A 27,466-nucleotide genomic window follows, 5' to 3' on the forward strand; every position below is an offset into this window, starting at 1 on the left:
AGGTAAATAGGGTGCGTAAGACAAGGGAGCAAATGGGAACTTCAGTGAAGAGCGTAAATGGGGAGGTGATAACAAGTAGTGGTGATGTGAGAAGGAGATGGAATGAGTATTTTGAAGGTTTGTTGAATGTGTCTGATGACAGAGTGGCAGATATAGGGTGTTTGGGTCGAGGTGGTGTGCAAAGTGAAAGGGTTAGGGAAAATGATTTGGTAAACAGAGAAGAGGTAGTAAAAGCTTTGCGGAAGATGAAAGCCGGCAAGGCAGCAGGTTTGGATGGTATTGCAGTGGAATTTATTAAAAAAGGGGGTGACTGTATTGTTGACTGGTTGGTAAGGCTATTTAATGTATGTATGACTCATGGTGAGGTGCCTGAGGATTGGCGGAATGCGTGCATAGTGCCATTGTACAAAGGCAAAGGGGATAAGAGTGAGTGCTCAAATTACAGAGGTATAAGTTTGTTGAGTATTCCTGGTAAATTATATGGGAGGGTATTGATTGAGAGGGTGAAGGCAGGCACAGAGCATCAGATTGGGGAAGAGCAGTGTGGTTTCAGAAGTGGTAGAGGATGTGTGGATCAGGTGTTTGCTTTGAAGAATGTATGTGAGAAATACTTAGAAAAGCAAATGGATTTGTATGTAGCATTTATGGATCTGGAGAAGGCATATGATAGAGTTGATAGAGATGCTCTGTGGAAGGTATTTAGAATATATGGTGTGGGAGGCAAGTTGTTAGAAGCAGTGAAAAGTTTTTATCGAGGATGTAAGGCATGTATACGTGTAGGAAGAGAGGAAAGTGATTGGTTCTCAGTGAATGTAGGTTTGCGGCAGGGGTGTGTGATGTCTCCATGGTTGTTTAATTTGTTTATGGACGGGGTTGTTAGGGAGGTAAATGCAAGAGTCTTGGAAAGAGGGGCAAGTATGAAGTCTGTTGGGGATGAGAGAGCTTGGGAAGTGAGTCAGTTGTTGTTCGCTGATGATACAGCGCTGGTGGCGGATTCATGTGAGAAACTGCAGAAGCTGGTGACGGAGTTTGGTAAAGTGTGTGGAAGAAGAAAGTTAAGAGTAAATGTGAATAAGAGCAAGGTTATTAGGTACAGTAGGGTTGAGGGTCAAGTCAATTGGGAGGTGAGTTTGAATGGAGAAAAACTGGAGGAAGTGAAGTGTTTTAGATATCTGGGAGTGGATCTGTCAGCGGATGGAACCATGGAAGCGGAAGTGGATCATAGGGTGGGGGAGGGGGCGAAAATTTTGGGAGCCTTGAAAAATGTGTGGAAGTCGAGAACATTATCTCGGAAAGCAAAAATGGGTATGTTTGAAGGAATAGTGGTTCCAACAATGTTGTATGGTTGCGAGGCGTGGGCTATGGATAGAGTTGTGCGCAGGAGGATGGATGTGCTGGAAATGAGATGTTTGAGGACAATGTGTGGTGTGAGGTGGTTTGATCGAGTAAGTAACGTAAGGGTAAGAGAGATGTGTGGAAATAAAAAGAGCGTGGTTGAGAGAGCAGAAGAGGGTGTTTTGAAATGGTTTGGGCACATGGAGAGAATGAGTGAGGAAAGATTGACCAAGAGGATATATGTGTCGGAGGTGGAGGGAACGAGGAGAAGAGGGAGACCAAATTGGAGGTGGAAAGATGGAGTGAAAAGGATTTTGTGTGATCGGGGCCTGAACATGCAGGAGGGTGAAAGGAGGGCAAGGAATAGAGTGAATTGGAGCGATGTGGTATACAGGGGTTGACGTGCTGTCAGTGGATTGAATCAAGGCATGTGAAGCGTCCGGGGTAAACCATGGAAAGCTGTGTAGGTATGTATATTTGCGTGTGTGGACGTGTGTATGTACATGTGTATGGGGGGGGTTGGGCCATTTCTTTCGTCTGTTTCCTTGCGCTACCTCGCAACCGCGGGAGACAGCGACGAGGTATAAAAAAAAAAAAAAAAAAAAAAAAAATACATAAGTATATGTATGTAAGTAGGAGAGATGGCCAGAGAGCATTATTGGATTACATGTTAATTGATAGGTGCATGAAAGAGAGACTTTTGGATGTTAATGTGCTGAGAGGTGCAACTGGAGGGATGTCTGATCATCTTGTGGAGACGAAGGTGAAGATTTGTAAAGGTTTTCAGAAAAGAAGAGAGAATGTTGGGGTGAAGAGAGTGGTGAGAGTAAGTGAACTTGGGAAGGAGACTTGTGTGAGGAAGTACCAGGAGAGAGTGAGTGCAGAATGGAAAAAGGTGAGAGCAAAGGACGTAAGGGGAATGGGGGAGGAATAGGATGTATTTAGGGAAGCAGTGATGGCTTGTGCAAAAGATGCTTGTGGCATGAGAAAGGTGGGAGGTGGGCAGATTAGAAAGAGTAGTGAGTGGTGGGATGAAAAAGTAAGATTATCAGTGAAAGAGAAGAGAGAGTCATTTGGACTTTTTTTTTTGCAGGGAAATAGTGCAAATGACATACTTGAATCACCTCAAAGTATTGTATTTCACCAACTCTACCACTCTGCAATTCATTTTCTTTGCAAACCCTGCTATACCAAATACCTCATACACCCCTTCATTTCTTTCTCTAATCCATCTAGTCATATCACATGCTTCTCTCAAACAGCTTATTTCCACTACTTAGATTCTTGACCTCTGTGACACTCCATATCCATGTTTTAGCTGCATATGTCAGGGTAGGACTGTGCTATCCCTTAATCCTTTCTTCACCTCCATACTTACAGCTCTACCTTCATTTATATATTAAGGACCCTAGGACTCTTCTACCTTGTACTGCTCTCTCCCTTAACTCTCCTATATCACCAGACTTACACAAGACACCTCCCAAATACTTAAATTTTGTTGCCCCTTCCAGTTTTTCTTTCCCCATATTTGTAACGTAATTTGGTACACTTTCTTCTCTCTCTGTAGGGCTTTATGGAATCTATACTTTCACTGTGTTTCCTTTCAGAATCTATTGCTTTACTTTTACTTATATTTACCTTTAATTGCCTATGCTTACACTCGTCATAAAACATATGACATTCTGCAATTCCTCTTCGCTCCCTGCAAGCATCACATTATCATCCACAAATAGGCTAGTTACAAGTCCCCTTACCTCACTACCATACTCCATCTCTGCACCCCATTTCCCTAGTTTTGCTTTTATCTCTCTAATCTCTCTTTCCAAACATATCATAAAAAGCCACAGTGACCTGACGCAGCCCTGCCTCACTCCCATTTGTAAACTGAAGCTTTCGCTTAACTCTTAATCTACTCTTGCGTGTGCATTTGCTTCCCAATAAACAGTGAGGGAGGAATGTAATAACAGGGATATGTTGAGACTCTTTTGCCATGACAACTCCTTTGATGGGAGTTCCTGAAGGAAATGGGAATCAGAGGTATAAATAGATCGATAGTAATGGTCCCTGAACAGAGCACTGTAGCACTCTGCTGTTGAATTCAACCCATTTCAAGAAGGCTCCTCTGACATACATACTTTGTTCCCTTCTTAACCTTAGGTATGCCACCGTTAACAGAAGATGGTATAGAATAGAAAATAACACTTTATAAAGGTTAAGCTTTTCTGTAGTTTTGCATATGTTTTTTAGTATCGCCTTCATTTAGATGTTCATAGGGTTGTGTTCATGAGTGAGAAATGTAGGTTTTGAAGAATAAAAAGCTATTTCTGTTCTCCAGGTAGAGCCCTATGGTTATCCGTTTAGTTTTCCATCCATTCTTCTCCCTTTTTTTTTTTTTTCAAAAATTCATTTCTTGATTCTAAGCTGTCAGAGTCCCAGAGTACAGTCACAAGCAGTCAATGAATAATTGTGAGCAGATGGTGACTAATCTTAACTTTGCCTCCATATTTTAATGTCATAAATTTTGGTAGATCTTTGAGGTTTATGAATGAGGATCTGACTCCTCATGGAATATACTGCATTTTGAGAGATTAAACTGCTTAAATCCCCAGTAAGCAAGTGTTCTTGTAGATGCTTATAGAGCTTTCCCTCTGATACTTCATCCTTCATGACAATTATTTCTAAAAAGAGTAAGGTGGTGATAATTGAGAGAAGGGAATCAGAGTATAAGATTTGATTAGATAATGATAACTTGAGGAAAGTTTTGAATTTCTGATACCAAGGGATCATTTTAACCTCTCCATTCTACCTCTAACTGAAGAAGTTCAAGAAAGGTTGTCAGTTGATGTTGTGTGTGCATGTGCTGTTTATTATGATATCTGGCAACTAAACTTCTGTTTTACACTGACTACTGACACAAGATTAAACAGAGCTTTACAGTGATCTAAATGCTTGAGGAGACACTGTAATTCTGTAGTCATAAGATTGGGAAGTACACTTAACTTTTTTATGTGATGGATGGCTCACGGTTTATAAAAAGGTGACGATCGTATTGCTTTCATTTCTCTAATAGTAGGTCTCCTTTATTTCAGAATTATGTGAAGAAAAGGACATTGGTTTCCAAGGTGCAGAGGAACTTTGGCAAAGAAGTGCAGAGGTTTTGAACCGGGGCATTGAGAATTTTGTCCGAGTCAAAGATATGGCTAATGTAGCCCTCCTGCATTCCAACACTGGTCGCTTGTTAAGACTTTGTGCCTTCTACTGTGTTTCCAAGACTGGACCAAGACAATTTACAAAGCATGAGAGATATTATTATGATCAGGTAAGATATGTTGACATAGATTATATGGTACAATTTTTATTTTTATGGCTAAAAAAAAGGGGCTACATTTCTCATTAGAAGACCAGTTAAAGATTCAGTGATGTTTAACATTTGCAAGGCAAGATCCTCAGTACAAACTGTTATTTATGACTATTTTTCTGTTTAGTGTCCTAGGAGCTTGCTGTTAACACCATGTTTTTTGGTGAAGCAGTTTTCCTTCAAAAAAATTCAGATAAGGCGTTGCTTGGATTATGAAATCATAAAGCAGATTTTATCATTTTCTACTTACTCTACAAAGTAACTCAAAAAATTAGGGATTTCTGATCATTTGTTACAATGACACTTTATATGTTGGCTTACATTTGAATATCAAGAAAAGCAGATGACCTTTCCTTTAAAAGCAATATTCCAGTTTGGCATATGACAAATAGTATTGTTCAAAAGTACAGTTTTTTTCAGTGGATAAAATTGATTATATTGACTGCATTATACCCATGGTTCCTTGCTCTGTTCCTTCATTGGAAAGTAGTACAAGAAGGGAGGATTTCCAGCCACCTGCTCCTGCCCCTCATTATTGCCTTCTACAACATGCAGGGAATACATGGGCAGTATTCTTTCTCCCATATCCCAGGGATATCAAAAACACTACTCTCCTCCAGTTTTTTTCCATTCAAACTTACATCCCAGTTAACTTGCCCTCCAACCCTACTGAACCGAATGATCTTGCTCTTATTTTATATATTTATTTATTTATTATACTTTGTCACCGTCTCCCATGTTAGCGAGGTAGCACAAGGAAACAGACGAAAGAATAGCCCAACCCACCCACATACACATGTACATATACATAAACGCCCACACAGGCACATATACATACCTATACATTTCAACATATACATACACAGACATAGACATATATATACGTGTATATTCATACTTGCTGCCTTTATCCATTCCTGTCGCCACCTTGCCACATATGAAATGGCACCCCACTCCCCCCGCACATGTACGAGGCAGCGCTAGGAAAAGACAACAAGGGCCACATTCATTTACACTCAAGCTCTAGCTGTCATATGTAATGCACTGAAACCACAGCACCTTTTCCACATCCAGGCCCCACATAACTTTCTATGGTTCTCCCCAGATGCTTCACATGCCCTGGTTCAATCCATTGGCAGCACGTTGACCCCGGTATACCACATCGTTCCAATTCACTCTATTCCTTGCACGCCTTTCACCCTCTTGTATGTTCAGGCCCTGATTGCTCAAAATCTCTTTTCACTTCATCCTTCCACCTCCAATTCGGTCTCCCACTTCTCATTCCCTCCACCTGTGACACATATATATCCTCTTTGTCAATCTTTCCACAGTCATTCTCTCCATGTGACCAAACCATTTCAATACACCCTCTTCTGCTCTCTCACCCACACTCTTTTTATTACCACACATCTCTCTTACCCTTTCATTACTTACTCGATCAAACCACCTCGGACCACATATTGTCCTCAGACATCTCATTTCCAACATGTCCACCTTCCTCCACACAACCCTATCTATAGCCCACGCCTTGCAATCATATAACATTGTTGGAACCACTATTCCTTCAAAATGTTCTCGCCGTCCACACATTCTTCAATGCTTCCAGAACCTTCACCCCCTCCCCCACCCTGTGACTCACTTCTGTTTCCATGGTTCCATCCGCTGCTAAATCCACTCCCAGATATCTAAAACACTTCATTTCCTCCAGTTTTTCTCCATTCACACTTGCTTTGCCTTGCTCTTATTCACATTTACTCTCGACTTTCTCCTTTCACACACTTTTCTGAACTCACTCACCAACTTCTGCAGTTTCTCACTTGTATCAGCCACTGGAGCTGTATCCTCTGCAAACGACAACTGACTCACTTCCCAGGCCACAAAATTTGGTGCTTCTTTACCCTAATTTGTAGGAACATTACACTCAAAAACTTAAGTCGACTATACACGAGGCTTATCATAAATAAATGATTTCTTGGCCAAAATTCAAGGGTCTACCTACACATGAGGAAGAAATAGATGAGTATATAGGTATATATCACTTTGGTCAGAAATGGGGCATCCTTGAGGTGTAAGCTACTCTACCCATGCTCATAATGGTCAATTTTTTCAGGTTTTAAGCAATGCTGCTACATTTCCTGGACCTCTTATACAATATACAATATACATATGCATATAAAATATTGGTGATAGTCTTTTCTATCGTGATTTGATACAAGAGACAGGCCTTTGCACCATCGAAAATCATTGCAATAGCTTGAAAACACTAACACTGCATTTGTTTAAATGTTGATTAAGCAAGTGGTTGTCTCAGAATGGTTGGTTGGTCTTTCTTCATCTCAAGATTTCTACTTCTGTTATCTTTGTAGGTGTAAAGGTACAAAAAATAGTATTACATTATTAGGTTGCTGTAATTCAGTGTAAAACTGCATGTATGGTTAGACTGTCAGAGGGAACATTGTTTTGTAGTGAAATAAAGATAGAAAATGTCCACTAATGTGATGTACAGGGTGTTACATGTTCTCTTGAAACCCAGTGTTTGGATCAACATTTGAAAAACACACAATTTTCTTATATTCTTTTACATTCCAAACTTATTTGATTGGGTCTATACCAGACTAGATTTTCTCCAGAATAGAATTTCACAGAAAGTTTTATTAGATCCCATACTTAGTCCCCTGGGGTTCAGAGTATCTATTAGATGCCAAATTCAGATACATTGAAGTCTTAAGGTGGGGTTTCACTGTGATTAGTAACTGTTTTATTTGAGCCATGGGAAGGAAAATGTTAAGCAGTAAAGTAGAATGTTAAGAATTGCATTACACTTTTTCTTGGGACTGAAGAAGTGTGTCATTATTGATGTCCTTTTCATTTTTTCTGTTTGTGCAGGATACAGAGATGTAAACAATAACACATTCTCCTAATTTCTGAATGATATTAACATGAGAATCATTCATATTTTACCGGAAACTAAGAATTTTTATTCTTTTTGAAAAATCATGCATGTGTAGGAATCATTCTCATTTTTCGAGTAAGAAAAAAGTAGCCCATCTCTTGGTCACATTTCTTAGTTTTATTGTAAATTGCCTTCTTAGAAAACAGGCAGTCATAAGAAATGTACAGGAATGGTCAAGAGACTTGCGTCATGTAAGCATAATATGCTATTTTTAACTATGGACTCATTAACTTTGTAATTCATCTGGAAACAGTGCCTATGAAAAATACATTTTGACATCTTTATCGGACAGAATTTACAGTTTGAGATATTAATGGTACCAGACCATATCAGGGTAGAGTGCTTTGCTTTCATTCTTCATATTTTGTTGCCATCAGTCATATGCCACAAACTGTTTTTTTCTCTAAGTATTTTTCACACGAAAGTTTTCAAAGCAAACACCTGGTCCTCACATCATCTACCTCTCCTGAAGCCACGGAGATCCTCCTTCTCACTCACCATACTCTCCCATACATCTTACAAAGTATACTCAACTGTCTTTTACATCTGTAATTCTAGGGTTCACTTTTATTTTCCATGTGCATGCATCCACCACCGTATCATCTAACACATTCAGCATTCCTTGAAGATACTCTGTCCCTTTTCTACATCTTCTTTTCCTGCTACCACAATCCCCATCTGCTCCCATCATGGTTGCTCCCATTTATTATTTTGTTATCCTCACATTTTTTAATTCCTTCCAAAACATTTTCATATTCTTAATGAAAGTTATTGAGACTCTCTTATCTCTCATTTGTCCTCCTTAGCTTTTGTACTTTTTTTTGACCTCTTGCCCCTTTCTGTTTTTGCTCCTAGTCACTAGCGCTCCTGCAGATAACATTTTCGTGGTTTCTTTTCTCTTTTGTTCATAATTCAGCTTTTTCATTCTTTCACTCACTGCCACTCTTTCTCATGCATCCGCATTCCATTTTCCACATGCCAAACACTTCACCCTCTTGTGTTATCATTGCTTTCAAAAACACCTTCCATTTTTCCACGCCCCTTTTTTTTCTGTACTCTAACTTAGTGCCACTTTTCACTCAGTCTTTAGGTATTTCTGCACACAGGCCTCTTTTCTAACCACATTCATTTTCACCACTTCTTTCACTTATGTTATTTCCTCTTTTCCAGAAACAACTACAAACTTTCACACTTGCCTCCCCAAAGAAAGTGACCTGACCTCTGACCTGTTGGGACACCCTCTTGCATGGAAGACTACCTATATTTTATTATCGTTTTTGTGTAATAGGGTGTTTTCATTCCAGGTGCTGTAACAGATTTTGACAGATTTCTCAGAAGAATATGAAACTTAATTTTTTGCTTTTTTTACTCTCTTAGGCTGTAAAAGAATACCAGAAAGCTTTGGAGGTGCTGAAATCCAGGAAGAGAAATATGGAGATATGGGATTTGGTTGTGTGGGAGTATGGGACAACCCTGTACACTATAGCTTCATTGTTGCAGGATCATCCTCCACTCAATATAACAGTAGGTCTTTTATTGTTTTGAACTAAATATTCTTATGAATTATGTGTTAGATTTCATGATTCTTTCTTCTTGTGTAGTTTTTGTCAAATTTGTTAATTACCAGCCTTTCATGAGCAGTGACTTTAGTGTCTAGATAGCACAGATTTCATTGGATTTCAATTTTGCACAGCCATAGTGTCATATAACCATGAATATTTAATGTTTTTGCTGATGGGGCATAACATAAAGACAAGATTGGATGATAGTGACATAATGCTTAATCTTAGAGAAACAGAATTGAAGTTGCCACTATTACCTCATGCTGATAATGTTTTGTTAGCTTTATCAGAGAAAGAACTGGATTGAATGGTGGGTTGTTTCAGTGATGCTGAGAATGAGTGTAAAAAAAGAATAATATTTTTATGTTTGAATAGGTTAGGAGATCAAAGTGTAATATCACTATGTATGGTAAAAAAAGAGGAAGTTATAGGTTTCTTGAAATACTCAGGAATAAAGTTTAATGAGGTTGGTTGTGGGAAAGCTGAATTTGAGAGTAAAGTCATGCAAGGGAGAAAAATTAGGGGTCCACTGAAAGCTGTAGTAAAAAGAAAGAGTTAATCATAGAGTATTCAAGATGCTCTCATGATGGAGTAGTTGTCCAGTATGGTTGAAGAAATTCTCACTCAGTGGTAATCCAACCTTTCCCTGCTTCTATTTCTCTATTATTTCACTGCAGCATTGGAGCTGTAGGAGCCCATTGAGAAGGGATCCTGGGGTTTTATGATAATGATAAATGATTGGATGTAGATAGTAATTGCACTGCTATATAAAGGTAATGGAGATGAGTGAAAGAATTACAAAGGAAAGTATGTGCAAGTAAAATTAAGACTAGTTTTTGATTATATGATTATCACAGGATTATTTTATTTTGATAGATGAGGAAGTGTAAACTGTGAATGGTTTGGGTATTTGGGAGTGATAACTAATGATGGTAGTGGGAAAATCGAATCTAAGATTGGTTTTAAGTGGGAAAAGATTTACAAGTGAAACACATGCTCCGATGATTACAAAGAAATCATAGGCAGGGTTTGCAAGAAGCCTGTACAATAAAGGGGTTGGCCACAGCAAAAATCTCCATAACTGGTGAACATGAGTGCCGCTTCTTATCCTTTTAGTACCTCACCCTTAACAGGTTGCTGGCAGAGGGTAACTCTAGCGTAGTGTTTCCAGAGGCTTCTACCAAATGTTTCAACCTAATACTTCCACTCTTGTTCCCACATAAATGTTCCTACCTACTGCTTCTTCCAATTGCTCCTGTCTAATGTTCCTGCATATTACTTCTGTCAGTTGCTCCTACCATTTTGCTTAAAGGCAAGGCTAGTGCATAGCACTCACCACAGGAAAATCTAGAGTTACAAGGACTTGACTTATGTGCGTTAAGTGTTGTCAAATGTTATGTGTGACGAGATGGTGATGTATGTTCGTAGACAGAATGCTAGCAGTCCACATGTGGATGAGGCAGAAAGAGAAGACAGCTACTTGGTTCAGAGAAGTGCAGCTTGACAACCACTGAAGTGCTGACTTACCAGGACTTACAGACTAGATAGAATAAAGAATGAAGGATTGAAAAGGGTATGTTTGTAATTCTTAGCAAAGCATATGGATGATTCTTTTTAAGATGGTGGTATCATCTAGAATGTTTGATAAGTGGTAAGTTGGTCAAAATTGGGATATATTAAATTAAATGAATGTACAAGTAAATAGGCAGACTACAGAATTGATGGATCTATAGAAAACTGATTACATGTAGGAATGTTGTGGATGCAGATGTCAAAAAAGTAATTCATAATTTCTTAGTGTAATCATTTTGTGTGTAAAGGTGAATATGTGGGTAGAGACTTAAGTCTTCCATAGCAACACTCCAGAATGAAGAAGTGAGAGCTACTCCGAATGGAAGTCAGTTTAGTGAGGTCCCCACCTTTTCATTCCACAGTTTTATCATGTTAGACTAAAGTCCTCATCCAGACCTCCACCTTTTCACATAAACTTTTACACTGCAACAAATCATAAATCATCTCTGACAACTTCATCCACAATACCTCAAAACTCATCCATCTCTTTACTTTATCTATCCATCTCTTTAATTAATTTTACTTTAGCTCTCTGGAGATAGTTTAAAGATTTATATGAGTTAACAGGGACTTACTCCATTTAAAAGGGAAAAGATTTATAGATAACACATTGATCAGAAGCTTTATTAGAAATCATGACTAATACAGGAACTTCAGTCCTTCAATTAGCTTTGGTAAGCATAGTCTTACTGTATAGATATTAATTAGAGCATTTTTTTGTGTGGCAGCTTTCTTAGAATATTCACATTGAAAAATGTTTTAATGTTGACTGAAAAGCTTTGTAAAAGATTTAACTACAGCATTTGCAAGTTCATAACATTTAAGATCTAATTCTTTACCATAACTTTTATTCATCAAATTTGATATTCTTTTTTAAAGACTGCAGATATTGGCAACTGACATGTTTTAAGCTTTTTTTTGTACTCGCTTGCTTTCCAAGTTTTTGCAGAAACAGCCCTTATAAGATACACTTATTGTGACTGTTTTTCAGGCTGGAGAAGACCTTGCCCGTGAAGTTGTGGATCTACTTACAAAGGCTCTAAAGTACTGCGATGTGAAAATTTCAGGAGCTCGACAGCCCCTTTATCAGTACAGGGCTGCTGTTATATACATGCGGTTAGCCAGTATATACCATAGTGCTATCAGGTAATCCCTTAATCTTTTTCTTTTTAAAGGGAATTTTAAAAAAAAAAGAGTCTTCTTTCATGTGTTCTTTTGCTTAAACACAGATATGCCTGTTGTCAAACATGACTTTTCACATATCAAAACTTTTTGTTTTCCACTGAACTCTGTACTTTTCTTCTCTGTTTAGTATCCTTACTAACCATTAACCCCTTTTCTTTGATATTTTGAATATCTCAGACTTCATTCTCACAGACCTTCAAACAGCATTTCATGAATAATGCCCTAGATTCTTTACTCTCAGTTTACTGATTGTTTTATAGATGTCGAGCAAATTTCAGGGAAGGACATCCATCCTGGATAGTTTCTCAGTGCAGTAACAAATAAATCTCTAGATGTTTATGGAACTGTATTATCATTTTCATACTTGTATTAGATTAGTGATAAGTAAAATTTGAGCATTTCTGTGGTAATGTAGATTGGAAAATAGAGAATTCAGAAGCCAAGAATCAGGGTTTTGTGCTAAGAGGTTCTGGGAATGAGTAAGAGACTTGACTACTGCAAGTATGGAGGAAATGGTGAGAAAGATGAAAGAATGGTTCAATAAAAAATGTCAAAAAGCAAAGGAGCTTTGAGGTTTGCAATGGTGAAGATATAGAAGGCACTCCAGCCATCTAATATTTGCAAGGTATAAGAGAGCACATATTAAGTATAGAAGGACAATAAACAGATTAAATATCCCTGATGACATTGCACATCCTTGAGGCAGACCCACTTTTACTTGTAACCATACACCCTCTTTCTTTCCTGCTCACACGTACTATTTGTGTGTTGACAAAAAGTCTTCATGTCTTGTTAATGGCTGCCTTTCTACACCTTATATTTATAGCACCCCATAGTTTTATCATACACTTTTTGTATATCCATAAAATGCCAGATACAATACTGATGCTGTTATTTATACTGATAATTTTTTATGAATTCAAAGAGATGCATACAGTAAAACCCTAACTTATTGAAAATTGTCCTTCAGAAATCACAGATTTTGTACAGTTACAGGCCTTTGTATTTGCACTTTATTCTCTTACTCAAGGAAGAGAATGACTATTACTGTTGAGCATTAACAGAATCATTGAATGAGTAATAGGACAAACACATTGTTTCTTTAAAAAAAAAAAAAAAAAGATGCATTGGAGGAATGTTTAGTATCTTGATTCAGTTTGTCCTCAGCTTCTTACCACCCTCACTTCGTTTATATGTTTGTTTTGTGTCTTTATGATTAATACTAGCAATTTATCTTCAGGCATGGTCAGGGAGACCTGAAAAACATGAGGCATTTGGCTGAGCTGAATTACAGTAAGGCAGCTGCATTGTTCATGCAGCTAGAGAATCCAGTTGATATTCTTAAGGTACAGCTGGACCAAGCAGTGCTTATAGAAGATCAGCTACAAGGTAATATTTGTTCTTATGTACAAAAAGGTTGGCATTAACAGACTCTTCCTGCATGAAGTTACATAGTGAGTGAAAAGCCACTTTCTGTGAAGTTGTATCATCAGTGGATGAGAAGGAGTGCAATCTTTTCAAGGAACTTCCAACTCCAGAGAAGTCTATCCTTTCCCTGCTACTGGATGTAGCACAATTTTGAAACTTCAGGAGCCTCATAAAAGTGATCTTGAGGTTTTATAATTTGAAAAAAATACTAAAAGGTATTAACACAAAAAAAATTTGGTAAGGTGTTCAGTTGTTCTCCAGCAGTATTCCATAATGGAACTGAATAAGAAGAGCTATGAATCAGTCATCTGAGATCGTTTCAGCTGCAGAAATTAATTAATTGTTATTGCAATTAATATTTATGGTATACAAAGCATTTTTTTATTATTTGCAATCACAGATCAATTGTATAAAGATAAGCACTCGTCAGTGATTTCTGGCAATTTTTGTGGCTTTACTGTTTTAGGGTTATAAAACAGAACACTGCATGCTGATTTTTAAACATTCGTTCATATATTTTAGATCATTCGTTCTTCATTTATGAAGATACTGAAAAGAATTATTATCCAGATATGGACTCTTTCCGGAGATATGTGGAAATCTGCTTTGCTCATAATTCTGATAAATCTTGAGCTTCATGCAAATAGAATAGAAATGATAATGATGATAGTGATAATGGTAGTAATAATAAGCCAAAAGTTAGTGAAGGGATAAAGTCCTGGGCACCTTGAGGAGTATGTGGAAAGAGAGGTCACCGTCTGGAAAGGTGGATGTGTTTGATGGTACAGTTGTCCTGAAGGTATTGTATGGATAGGAGGCATGGACCCTAAGATCAAAAAGTACAGATTTTGGTGTAAGTAGGGTTGACTGAAAACAAATGATAGGCAAGAAAAGATGTCTGGTAGTAAGACAAGTATATTTGAGCTGAGGGGGCTGTGCTAAAATGGTTTGGACGTATAGTGAAGATGAGTGAGGAGATGCTGATTAAGAGGGTATACATGTCAGAACTGGAGGTAACAAGATGGGGAAACTGAGGAGTAGGAAGGATGAAGTGAAGCTTGCTTTGGGTGATTGGGGCATGAACCTATAGGAAGGTGTGAGACATACTTGAGATATAGTGAGTTGGATTGATGTGGCATACAAAAGGTGAACTAGAATTAAGGCATATGAAGAAGCCAGGGGAAAGCATAGAGGGGGTTGGCCGTGGTTAGGTGAACTCGGTTTTGGTTGCATTGTATATGGCAGCTAGAGAGCGTCTTGTGAGCAAGTGATAACATTCTTCATCTGTTCCTCATGCTACCTTAGGAGAAATGAGAAGCAAGAATGAAAAAAGATAACAACAACAAAGAGAAAGTGATATGGGTAAAGTGAGGATGGTGACAGCAAGGGAGCTTGAGAAAGAGATTTGTATGATGAAATATAAGGAGAGATTGAATGCAAAATGTCAATTGATGATCATGAGTACATGAAGCTAGGAGAGTGATGAGGAGTAGGATTTATTTAGGGAAGTAGTGCTGGCATATGTGAGAGAAGTGTGTGGCATGTAGGTGCAAAAAGGTAGTGAGCGGTGGGATGACAAAGTACAGTTGTTAGTGAGAATACTTTCAGGGAAGGAGCACAGATGTACAACAGAAAGTGGCAGGAGGTCAGGAGTAAGGTGCCAGGGTTGAAAAAGAGGGCAAATGGGAGTTGTGGTGAGCAAGTAGCAATAAATTTTTGGAAGAATGAGATGTGTGTGAAGAATATTGATAATGTTAGAGAAATGAATGGGGCAAACAGGGAACTGGTGACAGGTAACAGTGGGGTGAGGAGGAGATGGTATTGATATTTTGATGGATTGTTGATGTATTTGATGATGGGGGCAGATGTAAAGTGTATGGGTCAGTTTGGTATGTGAAGAATCATGGAAAGTGGTTTGGTGAAGAGAGAAGATGTAGTGAATGCTCTGTGTGAGATGAGACATGGCAAGTTAGTTGGAGTGGATGGTATTGCAGTTGAATTTCTTAGGAAAGGGAGTGAATTTGTTGTTGAGTGGTTAGTTAGAATTTTTAGTGTGTGTATTGACGACAGTAAGGTGCCTGAGGATTGGTAGAGAGCAAGTATATTTATTGTATAAGGGCAAGGGATACAAAGGTGAGTGCTCAAACTACAGAGGTACATGTTTTTTAGTAAATTGTATTGATTGAGAGAGTGAAGGCATTACAGAGCATCAGCAGATAGGGTCAAAATGTAACCCAGAGAAGAAACATTTTTTTTTTTTTCCCCTGATAACCGTGACCCTCTGATGAGCCTAGTATAGTTATTATTCCCCAGCTGATACTCTCTAAAACCAGTATTATTCTATAATGTGGACTTTTTAAAGACATGCCAGATGTTCAGGCTACAGAGAAAGAGAGGAAAAGTGCCATTCTTGGTGAAAAGATACTTGTCCACTGTATATCTTATGTATTAGAAAATTGAGTGCTAATTGGTTGACACTTGTAAACAGGCATTTATTTAGGCAGTTGAGTTCCCAAAATCCTCAAGTGTGGTAGTCCTTCCTCATGTTTAAGTGTCTCGATTATTTCCCAGTAGATAATTCAAACTGTACAAAATAGTAATGATTTTGCCATCCAGTTTGTGATACTGAGTGAAGAAGGATTGCTGGGCATTACAGTCTTTTTTCTTCATTTTCATTATTAACTTAGTTCTTTCATATTATGTATAGTATCTATGTCTAATCACCTGCACAGAGGATACACAGGAAGAATGTGTGTCATTACTAAAGTTGTGTCAGTAATTTAAAGATACTGTGAAGCTTACTTAGTACAATTTAATTGACTTTGCTTGTAATGGTACTATTTTGAATGAAGAAATTAAAGTTAGAGGTTATGCATATTTTGTCTACTGAGTGGGTTCTGGACAACCTGAACTAGAGTGTATTTACAGTATATGTCAGCAGAGTTCTGCATGGGTAAGAAGAGTAGCTACAGTTCAAAATAGAGTACTTCTTGGTTAAGGTACATCTTTGCTGATTTTTTTTTTCAATTCAGTTATACGTACTCCCAAAAAGTGCACATTGAATGTTGTTCCTAATTTCTGAAGTAATACCAAGCCTGACTTTTAGCAGACCTTTAGTCTGGGTGTGGGAATGATTGATGTAACTGTTTATTTTACTTATGTTAGTTTGTGTATCTATTTGGACAGTCAAAAAATAGACATTTTTACAGCATTTCTTCAATAAAGATCAGGATATATAATACATACTAGTATGTAAGCTTATGGTTTTGAAATATTCTTTTGTTAAGTGTAGTCATGTTCTTCGTTTCAGGAATATCAAATCCACAGCTACTCACTAAGCTCCATCTATCCATTCTTCAATTACTGGTTGACTCTGTTCCAGCCTTGAGAATCAGTCAAACTTCTCCTGAAGATAAAGTAAACCAAGCTAGTACGAGTAAAACACAGTATTTAAAGCCATCTGATGACAGTCAGGTCAAGCCTGTGGAAGTTACCAACATGGATGATAAGGGCAAATTTAGTGATAATAACAATAGTGAAGAAATAAGTTGTCAGCCTGAAAACATATCCTTTGAAGATGAAGAAAGTGAAGACAGAATAAAAGCCTTATTAACTGTATTTGAGAAGAAGCTTCATAGTTCCCTCATGACCCTAATAAAGATAAATTCTTCATCAAAGTCATCAAAAAAAAGGTGAGTCTAAGTATTTATTGCTGAGATTAATACAGTAATCTTTTTGCTGCAGGTTATAGATATGACGATAGGTTAAAGAGACTTGAAAATTTAGGAAAATGCATGGGGAAATAGGTCCAGGAGAGATTCTTATTGTGATGGGAAATGTGCATTGATATATGGGAGGTAGGAGACACAGGAATAGATGTGATGATTGAAGGATATTGTGCCAAAGATGAAAATAATGATGGTGAAGGTGCATAGTAAAGAGGTAGACTGCAAAAGAAACGGTGATGTGCTGTGTGTGAAACAAAAATATTGAGGCTGTAATAGGCTTCCTGTAAAATCAAAGGATGCAGGATGCAGAAAAAAAGAGACACAAGGGCCCAAGACTATTCATTACATTGCCTGCAGTCATTAGAAACACAATATAGTGAACTCGCTATATTTTGACATCCTTTTCCATGTAAATAAGGGGTTATGGACTAAAGAAAAGGAAACATGAATTGTGCTCAAAACAATATGGAAAAAATTAGAAAATAACTCCCAAATATTGTCTAAGTACTAAAAACAGTATACAAAACATACACAAAATGATAGACAGGTATCTGCCTATTTGTCACTTCCATATTTATTTGGGATCTGGGATAGGCTAGGTAAGATTTTGTTGTATATTCTTTTTGGATATGTAGATTATTTTTAATTAATTCAGTAGGTAAAAACCTACTGAAGGAACTATATAGAAAAAATATCTATAAAGTAGGTGTCATTCACTAAAAAAAATGATGAATATCTTTAAATGAAATATGATCGCTTGCCTTGCCTCGCCTCCCGGCAAGGCAATTTTTGTGGCTTTACTGTTTTAGGGTTATAAAACAGAACACTGCATGCTGATTTTTACACATTCGTTCATACAGTTTAGCGCATCATTCATCAGGTAAGATGTACATTTTGAACTGTTTGACAGCCATCCTGCACTTGCCTTCCTAAAAGGGAAACATTCTAAACTGTACACTGTTGCACCGCTCAAATTTCTGTTACAGTATATTTCCCAATATTATAGTGTATTAATGTTGATAGTGTATGAATTAGTCATACCAAAGAAAGTTGAATATACTGATATATAGAAAAGATTATTCACATTATTTTTTACCGAGTGAAGGATGAAAGTTCTGGTAACAAGCTGTGTGACACCTGGTGCTAGTTAAGCTTTCCTATGTTTTTCTGTTTATTTGAATAACTATTAGTTCATGGATTAGCTAAGAACATACTGAAGGAAAGTATGCAAAAAGATTTGATGAATACAATTTAACATTTCTCGAGTAAGTTGTAAGTTTCTAACCATGAGATGACCTGACGCTTGCCTTCTTGTACTAGATACGTTCTAAAGTGTACACCATTGTATGGTCCATATATCTGTTACAGGATTTTTCTTAACATTTTACCCGGTGTAATTTGTTTTGAGTGTATGAATTAGTCAAAAATCTAAGAGATATTGGATGATAGGGAAGATGTGACAAGGAAGATGAGCATTGATAAAAAGATTAAAAACAATGTTCTTTTCATTTTATAAAAACTTATTTACCATGTCTCCATGGTTGTTTAATTTGTTTATGGATGGGGTTGTTAGGGAGGTGAATGCAAGAGTTTTGGAAAGAGGGGCAGGTATGCAGACTGTTGTGGATGAAAGAGCTTGGGAAGTGAGTCAGTTGTTGTTCGCTGATGATACAGCGCTGGTGGCTGATTCATGTGAGAAACTGCAGAAGCTGGTGACTGAGTTTGGTAAAGTGTGTGAAAGAAGAAAGCTGAGAGTAAATGTGAAAAAGTGCAAGGTTATTAGGTACAGTAGGGTTGAGGGACAAGTCAACTGGGAGGTAAGTTTGAATGGAGAGAAACTGGAGGAAGTGAAGTGTTTTAGATATCTGGGAGTGGATCTGGCAGCAGATGGAACCATGGAAGCGGAAGTGAATCATAGGGTGGGGGAGAGGGCAAAAGTTCTGGGAGCGTTGAAGAATGTGTGGAAGTCGAGAACATTATCTCGGAAATCAAAAATGGGTATGTTTGAAGGAATAGTGGTTCCAACAATGTTGTATGGTTGCAAGGCGTGGGCTATGGATAGAGTTGTGCGCAGGAGGGTGGATGTGCTGGAAATAAGATGTTTGAGGACAATATGTGGTGTGAGGTGGTTTGATCGAGTAAGTAATAATAGGGTAAGAGAGATGTGTGGTAATAAAAAGAGTGTGGTTGAGAGAGCAGAAGAGGGTGTTTTGAAATGGTTTGGTCACATGGAGAGAATGAGTGAGGAAAGATTGTCCAAGAGGATATATGTGTCAGAGGTGTGAAGTATTTTTTTTTTTCATTTTGCTTTGTCGCTGTCTCCTGCATTAGCGAGCTAGCGCAAGGAAACAGACGAAAGAATGGCCCAACCCACCTACATACACATGCATATACATACACGTCCATACACGCAAATATACATACCTATACATCTCAACGTATACATATATATACCCACACAGACATACATACATACACATGTACATGATTCATACTGTCTGCCTTTATTCATTCCCATCGCCACCCCACCACACATGAAATAACAACCCCCTCCCCCCACATGTGTGCGAGGTAGTGCAAGGAAATGACAACATATTTAAGTGAAAATAGTTATAATTTGTATGTAAAGTTGTACAAAACAACTAAAAGAAATGTTTATTCTGACAAGCAAAAATCTAGCAATGCCAGTTGTGGCTGTGTAACAGAATATGCTAGATGATTATGTAATAATTATTTTTGTAATTATGCAGTTGAACATAAGCCAGACTTGTTCCTATATTTGTATTCTGCATTCTGTTGACTTGATCTGCAATATTATTAAAAGGAAAGTACTTTCCACTAATACTGAAATCCCTGAATTTTTTTTTTATTTTGCTTTGTTGCTGTCTCCCGCGTTAGCGAGGTAGCGCAAGGAAACAGACGAAAGAATCGCCCAACCCACCCACATACACATTTATATACATACACGTCCACACACGCAAATATACATACCTATACATCTCAATGTACACATATATATACACACACAGACATATACATATATACACGTGTACATAATTCATACTTTCTGCCTTTATTTATTCCCATCACAACCTCGCCACACATGGAATAACAACCCCCTCCCCCCCTCATGTGCGCGAGGTAGAGCTAGGGAAGACAACAAAGGCCCCATTCGTTCACACTCAGTCTCTAGCTGTCATGTAATAATGAACCGAAACCACAGCTCCCTTTCCACATCCAGGCCCCACAGAACTTTCCATGGTTTACCCCACACGCTTCACATGCCCTGGTTCAATCCATTGACAGCACGGCGACCCTGGTATACCACATCATTCCAATTTACTCTATTCCTTGCATGCCTTTCACCCTCCTGCATGTTTAGGCCCCGATCACTCAAAACCTTTTTCACTCCATCTTTCCACCTCCAATTTGGTCTCCCACTTCTCCTCGTTCCCTCCACCTCTGACGCATATATTCCTCACTTATTCTCTCCATGTGACCAAACCATTTCAAAACACCCTCTTCTGCTCTCTCAACCACACTCTTTTTAGTTCCACACATCTCTCTTACTCTTACATTACTTACTTGATCAAACCACCTCACACCACATATTGTCCTCAAACATCTCATTTCCAGCACATCCACCCTTCTATGCACAACTCTATCCGTAGCTCACGCCTCGCAACCATACAACATTGTTGGAACCACTATTCCTTCAAACAAACCCATTTTTGCTTTCCGAGATAATGTTCTCGACTTCCAAACATTCTTCAAGGCTCCCAGAATTTTCGCCCCCTCCCCCACCCTATGATTCACTTCCGCTTCCATGGTTCCATCCGCTGCCAGATCCACTCCAAGATACGTAAAACACTTTACTTCCTCCAGTTTTTCTCCATTCAAACTTACCTCCTAGTTGACTTGACCCTCAACCCTACTGTACCTAATAACCTTGCTCTTATTCACATTTACTCTTAACTTTCTTCTTTCACACACTTTACCAAACTCAGTCACCAGCTTCTGCAGTTTCTCACATGAATCAGCCACCAGCGCTGTATCATCAGCGAACAACAACTGACTCACTTCCCAAGCTCTCTCATCCACAACAGACTGCATACTTGCCCCTCTTTCCAAAACTCTTGCATTCACCTCCCTAACAACCCCATCCATAAACAAATTAAACAATCATGGAGACATCACACACCCCTGCCGCAAACCTACATTCACTGAGAACCAATCACTTTCCTCTCTTCGTATACGTACACATGCCTTACATCCTCGATAAAAACTTTTCACTGCTTCTAACACCTTGCTTCCCACACCATATATTCTTAATACCTTCCACAGAGCATCTCTGTCAACTCTATCATATGCCTTCTCCAGATCCATAAATGCTACATACAGATCCATTTGCTTTTCTTAGTATTTCTCACATACATTCTTCAAAGCAAACACTTGATCCACACATCCTCTACCACTTCTGAAACCACACTGCTCTTCCCCAATCTGATGCTCTGTACATGCCTTCACCCTCTCAATCAATACCCTCCCATATGATTTCCCAGGAATACTCAACAAACTTATACCTCCGTAATTTGAGCACTCACTCTTATCCCCTTTGCCTTTACAATTGCACTATGCAAGCATTCTGCCAATCCTCAGGCACCTCAGCATGAATCATACATACATTAAATAACCTTACCAACCAGTCAACAATACAGTCACCTCAATTTTAATAAATTCCACTGCAATACCATCCAAACCTGGTGCCTTGCCGGCTTTCATCTTCTGCAATGCTTTTACTACCTCTTCTCTGTTTACCAAATCATTTTCCCTAACCCTTTCACTTTGCACACCACCTCGACCAAAACACCCAATATCTGCCACTCTATCATCAAACACATTCAACAAACCTTCAAAATACTCACTCCATCTCCTTCTCACATCACCACTACTTGTTATCACCTCCCCATTAGCCCCCTTCACTGATGTTCCCATTTGCTCCCTTGTCTTACGCACTTTATTTACCTCCTTCCAAAACATCTTTTTATTCTCCCTAGAATTTAATGATACTCTCTCACCCCAACTCTCATTTGCCCTCTTTTTCACCTCTTACACCTTTCTCTTGACCTCCTGCCTCTTTCTTTTATACATCTCCCACTCATTTGCATTATTTCCCTGCAAAAATCGTCCAAATGCCTCTCTCTTCTCTTTCACTAATAATCTTACTTCTTCATCCCACCACTCACCACCCTTTATAATCAACCCACCTCCCACTCTTCTCATGCCACAAGCATCTTTTGCGCAAGCCATCACTGCTTCCCTAAATACATCCCATTCCTCCCCCACTCCCCTTACCTCCTTTGTTCTCACCTTATTCCATTCTGTACTCAGTCTCTCCTGGTACTTCCTCACACAAGTCTCCTTCCCAAGCTCACTTACTCTGAATTTTTAGGATAGGGAAAACATCTTTTTGTGATGTTAATTTTCCTTTCTTTGTTAATGAGAAGAGCATCCTCCCTCTTCAAGTATATTGGCATCCTGAGTTGCATTACTATCTTTTAGATAGAGTTGTGCACAGGAGGGTGGATGTGCTGGAAATGAGATGTTTGAGGACAATGTGTGGTGTGAGGTGGTTTGATCAAGTAAGTAATGTAAGGGTGAGAGAGATGTGTGGAAATAAAAAAGAGCGTGGTTGAGCGTGTGTATGTATATACATGTGTATGGGGGTGGGTTTGGCCATTTCTTTCATCTGTTTCCTTGCGCTACCTCGCAAACGCGGGAGACAGCGACAAAGCAAAATGAAAAATAATAAAATATAGATAGATGGCTGAGAAAAGGCTTTCCTGATAGATTCTTTTTTCTTTTTTACGGTGCAGATGCTATTCTCATTAACACCATAATGGAGAGCAACCCTGGAGAGCTAAACCCATGCTCAAGTTCAGTATCTTGAATAGGCTCACTTGTTGTAGGTTCAAGTGAGCAGGAGTGTAAAAGTGTATTAGTAACAATGTGTCCTTACTCTGTGAGTGCTAGCAAAGAACTGGTACTGTGGGCATGTGCAACATTGGCACCTTATGGCACACAGCCAGTTGGGTTTGCGTTTTATCGTGGCAGCTCGTCGTATAATAGAAAGATGGGAGTAATTTAGGTACCTGCTCTATTGAAGTCATAAAATCAAACCATGCTATATAGCAACACTACTTTAGTACTTATTTTTTGAAAAAGAGTTTTTTTTTGCTTTAGCACATTTAACGTAATGTTGAGGATCTTTGTTAGTGAACTGATTTGGTGTATGTTCTCGATCATTTCCGTGTAAATAGGAACAGAGTTTAAGATAATAAACATGCCAGTGGCAGCTCAGGGGTGGGCCTTTTTGGTAACTGTTTCTTTCCTTACACCTCAAAGCTCTGGAACTCTCTTCCCTCTTGTGCTTTTCCTTATGACTATGACATGCCACTTTTTATTAGACGGGTTTTTGCATTTCCTCCATAATTCTTAGATATCTTCCCATTTCTCTTTTTTTTCCCCTTTCATTAACCTCCCTGTATTTCAATTGAGGCCTGACCTTGATGTGGGCTTTTGTACGTGACTGGAGCCTCCATCGTAAGAAAAATTGAAAGATGATAGGTTTTGAGGTTTATTTACTAGTAAAAAAAGCGAAAATGGAAGTATCTCAAGTTGTAATTATCTTTTAACTCTACTGCTTGACTCTTAACTTTACTGCTTGAAAACATAAACTAATTAAGACAGACAAATGTTCTTGCATCTATACATTGATTTATATTCCACTGACTGATGAACAATACTTATATAATGGCCAAGTTTTGAGGGAGATGTCTTGCCTTGGGCCATGATGTGGAAGGAACACTGAACCAAGACTTTGATTACAGGAATTATGGATCAATCATCTCTGTTAATATTGGTGGTGAGGGTAGAAATGTTATTGATGGTAATAATGATTTCCTCTTTCTTCTTGCACAATTGTTTGCTGTTTCCTGTATTAGTGAAGTATTGCTAAGGACAAAGAAAGAAAAGGCCTCATTCGCTTGTCTTTTCCTTAGCTGTCATGTGTAATGCACTGAAGTCAAAGACTGCAATCCACAACTAGTCCCCACAGACCTTCCCATGGTTTCTCCTGGCTGCTTCTCATGCCCTGGTTCAGTCCATTGAGTGTGTGTTGCCCCTTATATACCACACCACTCCAATTTACTCTATCCCATGCATGCCTTTCACCCTTCTACATGATCAGGCCTTGAGCACTCAAAATCGTATTCACTCCATCCTTTTATATCCATTTCAGTTTCTCCCTTCTTGTTACTTTCTCCATACATTCTCATTTATAGTCTATGCATCGCATCAATACAACACTGTCAGAATTGCTGTACCTTCAAACAGGCTCATCTTCGCCCTCCCAAGTAATGATCTCTCTTTCCACACATTCCTCAGTGCTCCCAGAACCTTTTCCCCTCTCACCTACCCTATGACTCACTTCAGCTTCCATGGTTCCATTTGCTGCTATGTCCTTCCAGGAACTAAAACACTTCTCTTCCTCCAGGTTTTCTTTATTCAAACTCACACCCCAAGTAACCTATCGCTTTGCATCGCTAAAGCTAATAACCTTGTTTTTGTTTACAGTTACTCTCAACTTTCTTATTTTAATCACACTTTTGCAAACTCAGACACCAACTTTTGTCCTTTCTCACTCAAAACTGCCACCATGGTTGGATGGATAGCAAAAGGTAGGGAAAGCCAGTTCTTCCTTATCAGAAACACTGAGGGTTGCAAGGTCCTATCCCTGTGTTTCCTTGAAAATATCTTGGAGAATCTTTCATGCTCACGGGATACTACCTTTGAGAGAAAATGTTTTTCAGTTTTCAAGAGCCCCAGTTTTTGGCTTTATTTTTTATTCATAACCAGTTCAACTTTATGATTAGTCTTAAATGACAGTATGAGTATGTAATAAAGTTTTCAAAACAATTCTTTTGAAACTACCACTGAAGACTTCCTGCCATACTTTAGTTGATGTATTATGGTCATCCCAAAAATTACCATGATGATATTAATTTTTTAGTACAGTTAATTAGATGTATGTAACCTGTGGGTTAACCAGAGATATAATGCCTTCCAGCCTCCTAGAATTTAGTCTGGCTGTATTAAAACTTATGCAATGGGCCAGAATGGGACTTTATATTATTAATGACAGTATATTATTGACTGTCTTTAATAGCTAAAACTAAAGGTTGCTTGTGACTGGTTGCAACTACTGCTAATTGCATATAATGTTAGATGTGAGATTAGATATTAAAAAGATATTATATTAGACTTACAATTTAGTTAAGTCCATCTAGACTTGGAACAAATGTCATTAGTCTGTAATTTCTGGCTTGCCAAAAGGCTCAGAAAAGTCAAATATTTTTCTCTTGTTTAACAGCTACCACCATGCGAATGACATGAGTACACTGAAGCAGATGTACAGCCTGAGTCTCAACATTCAGTCCTTGCCACTGGCCACACATCTGCTAAATGCTGCTGCTGCCATTGCTCCATTACTAAACCAGATGCGCACACGAAGATGATGTTTATATTTTGATATTTCTGATGTCTGCCACTTTTTGAACAGTTTTTAGATTATAGGTTTCTTTCTAGCTTTGTAACTGCCATTAAATTTACTTCACACAGCATTTTTGACTATCTTTTATTCAACTTGTTCTCATTACTTGTTTCTTAACAAAAAGAGAAACATCATTCATCATAATGCCCATACATAAGATTTGTCTATTGAGGAACATGAAATGCATGTTCACATTGTATTGTATTGTATTTGTCTTTCATAGCTGTTAGTATTTTGATATTTCATTATTTGTTGTAGATAGATTCAGCTTCTTACTCAGTTTTTGTCACAGAGGAGCAGCTCTACCCAAGATTAATAAGCATTCCTGTCTTTTGTTAACATACAGGATTGGAGTTAGGATCCTGTTCTGCAGTATTATTTCTGCACTGTAAACACTGCATGATACTAGGCTCTTTATCCATGCCATGTAAATATGATGATAGATAATGATGATAGAGAGAGAGATTTTATTTTCTCAAACATTAAACATGAGAGCTAGAGAATAGTTGTGAATGAATGAGGCCTTTTATTTGTCTGTTCTTGGCACAACCATACTAACACAGGAAACATCATACAAATTTTAAGAATTTAAAAGATTTTGTGTTTCTCACTTGTAAGGTAAAACCAGGAATAGATAAAAGAAAACCTCATTTGTGAATGTTCAGTCTAGCTGTATTATATATAATGTACTGAAACCAAAACCCACCATCCACAAGCAAGCCACACTGACTAATTCCATGGTTTCCCATGACCTCTTTACACACTCTAGTTTACCCCATTGACAGAACAGTGCCCCCATATATCATAATCCAGTTTGCTCTATCCCATGCATGCCTCTCCTTCCTGAATACTCCTTCTTGGTTTTCCACTCTTAGCTCTTAGGTCCTCTTTGTCAATGTTTTTTAATTCACCTTCTCCAGCAGAACACTCTGCTCTGCTCTCACAGTCAGTCTGCATTTAATACCCTACCTCTCTCTGATCCTATCATTCCTTACACAATCATCCCCAAACCATATATTATCCTCCTGCTCAGAGCTCAACAATTTCTGAGGTGACAAGGTAAACAAGCTTAGTTGCCAGGATTCAGGGTATTGTATGAATAAAGCAGCAGCAAATAAAGAGGGAAGTTTAGAAATGTCAAAATGCAAAGGAGCTTCGAGATGTGTAGTGGTGAAGATATAGGTAGAACTCCAGTCAGCCAGCAAATGAAAGGTTTAATAGAACAAGAAACAAATATAGAAGGGAAAGAAGAAAGAAATTTTGAAAAGAATATTGTGGACGGTAGAGGCAAATCCATAATTTTTACATAAATGAATCATGAGTAGATTATCAGTCAAAGAGCAGCTAATCAGCTGAAGGTTTCAAAGAGAAAAGTTGTTGAGCATGATGGAAGAGTATGTGACGAGATAAATGACACATAATTATTTGCACAGTGGAAGACACAAAGACCTAACACTGCTAAGATGGAATGAGAAAGAGTTCTTAGAAAGTATTGAGATATCTAGAAAAGACATAACAGAATATTAAAGAGTATTGACCTTTACAAGGCTCATGGTCCTGATAAAATTTCTACATGTGATGAAGATGTGTGTGGTTACGCTTAACAAACTTCTTGAAATACTTCAGGATGTTGCTAGAGAAAGGTAAAGTGCCAAGGAAGTGGAAAAGGACAAACATTATTTATATCTATAAGGAGACCAGGATGAGATGTTGAAGTATATACTGATCTTAATG

General features: G+C 38.2%; 1 protein-coding gene across 5 annotated transcripts in view; it reads left to right on the forward strand.

The window, feature by feature from the left end:
* LOC139753881 (erythroid differentiation-related factor 1) overlaps nt 1-25,802 on the forward strand; it is a 103,385-nt gene extending 77,583 nt beyond the window's left edge. For all 5 annotated transcript variants that reach the window (XM_071670847.1, XM_071670863.1, XM_071670841.1 and 2 more), the window contains 6 exons: nt 4,425-4,654; nt 9,024-9,170; nt 11,772-11,926; nt 13,206-13,354; nt 16,704-17,085; nt 25,553-25,802. In XM_071670847.1, the coding sequence (XP_071526948.1) occupies nt 4,425-4,654; nt 9,024-9,170; nt 11,772-11,926; nt 13,206-13,354; nt 16,704-17,085; nt 25,553-25,697 (1,208 nt within the window). In that variant the 3' untranslated portion in view covers nt 25,698-25,802. The remainder of the gene's footprint in view (nt 1-4,424; nt 4,655-9,023; nt 9,171-11,771; nt 11,927-13,205; nt 13,355-16,703; nt 17,086-25,552) is intronic.
* The last annotated feature ends 1,664 nt before the right edge of the window (nt 25,803-27,466 follow it).

Source organism: Panulirus ornatus, chromosome 2 (genome assembly GCF_036320965.1).
Source record: "Panulirus ornatus isolate Po-2019 chromosome 2, ASM3632096v1, whole genome shotgun sequence".
Classification (NCBI taxonomy): domain Eukaryota; kingdom Metazoa; phylum Arthropoda; class Malacostraca; order Decapoda; family Palinuridae; genus Panulirus; species Panulirus ornatus.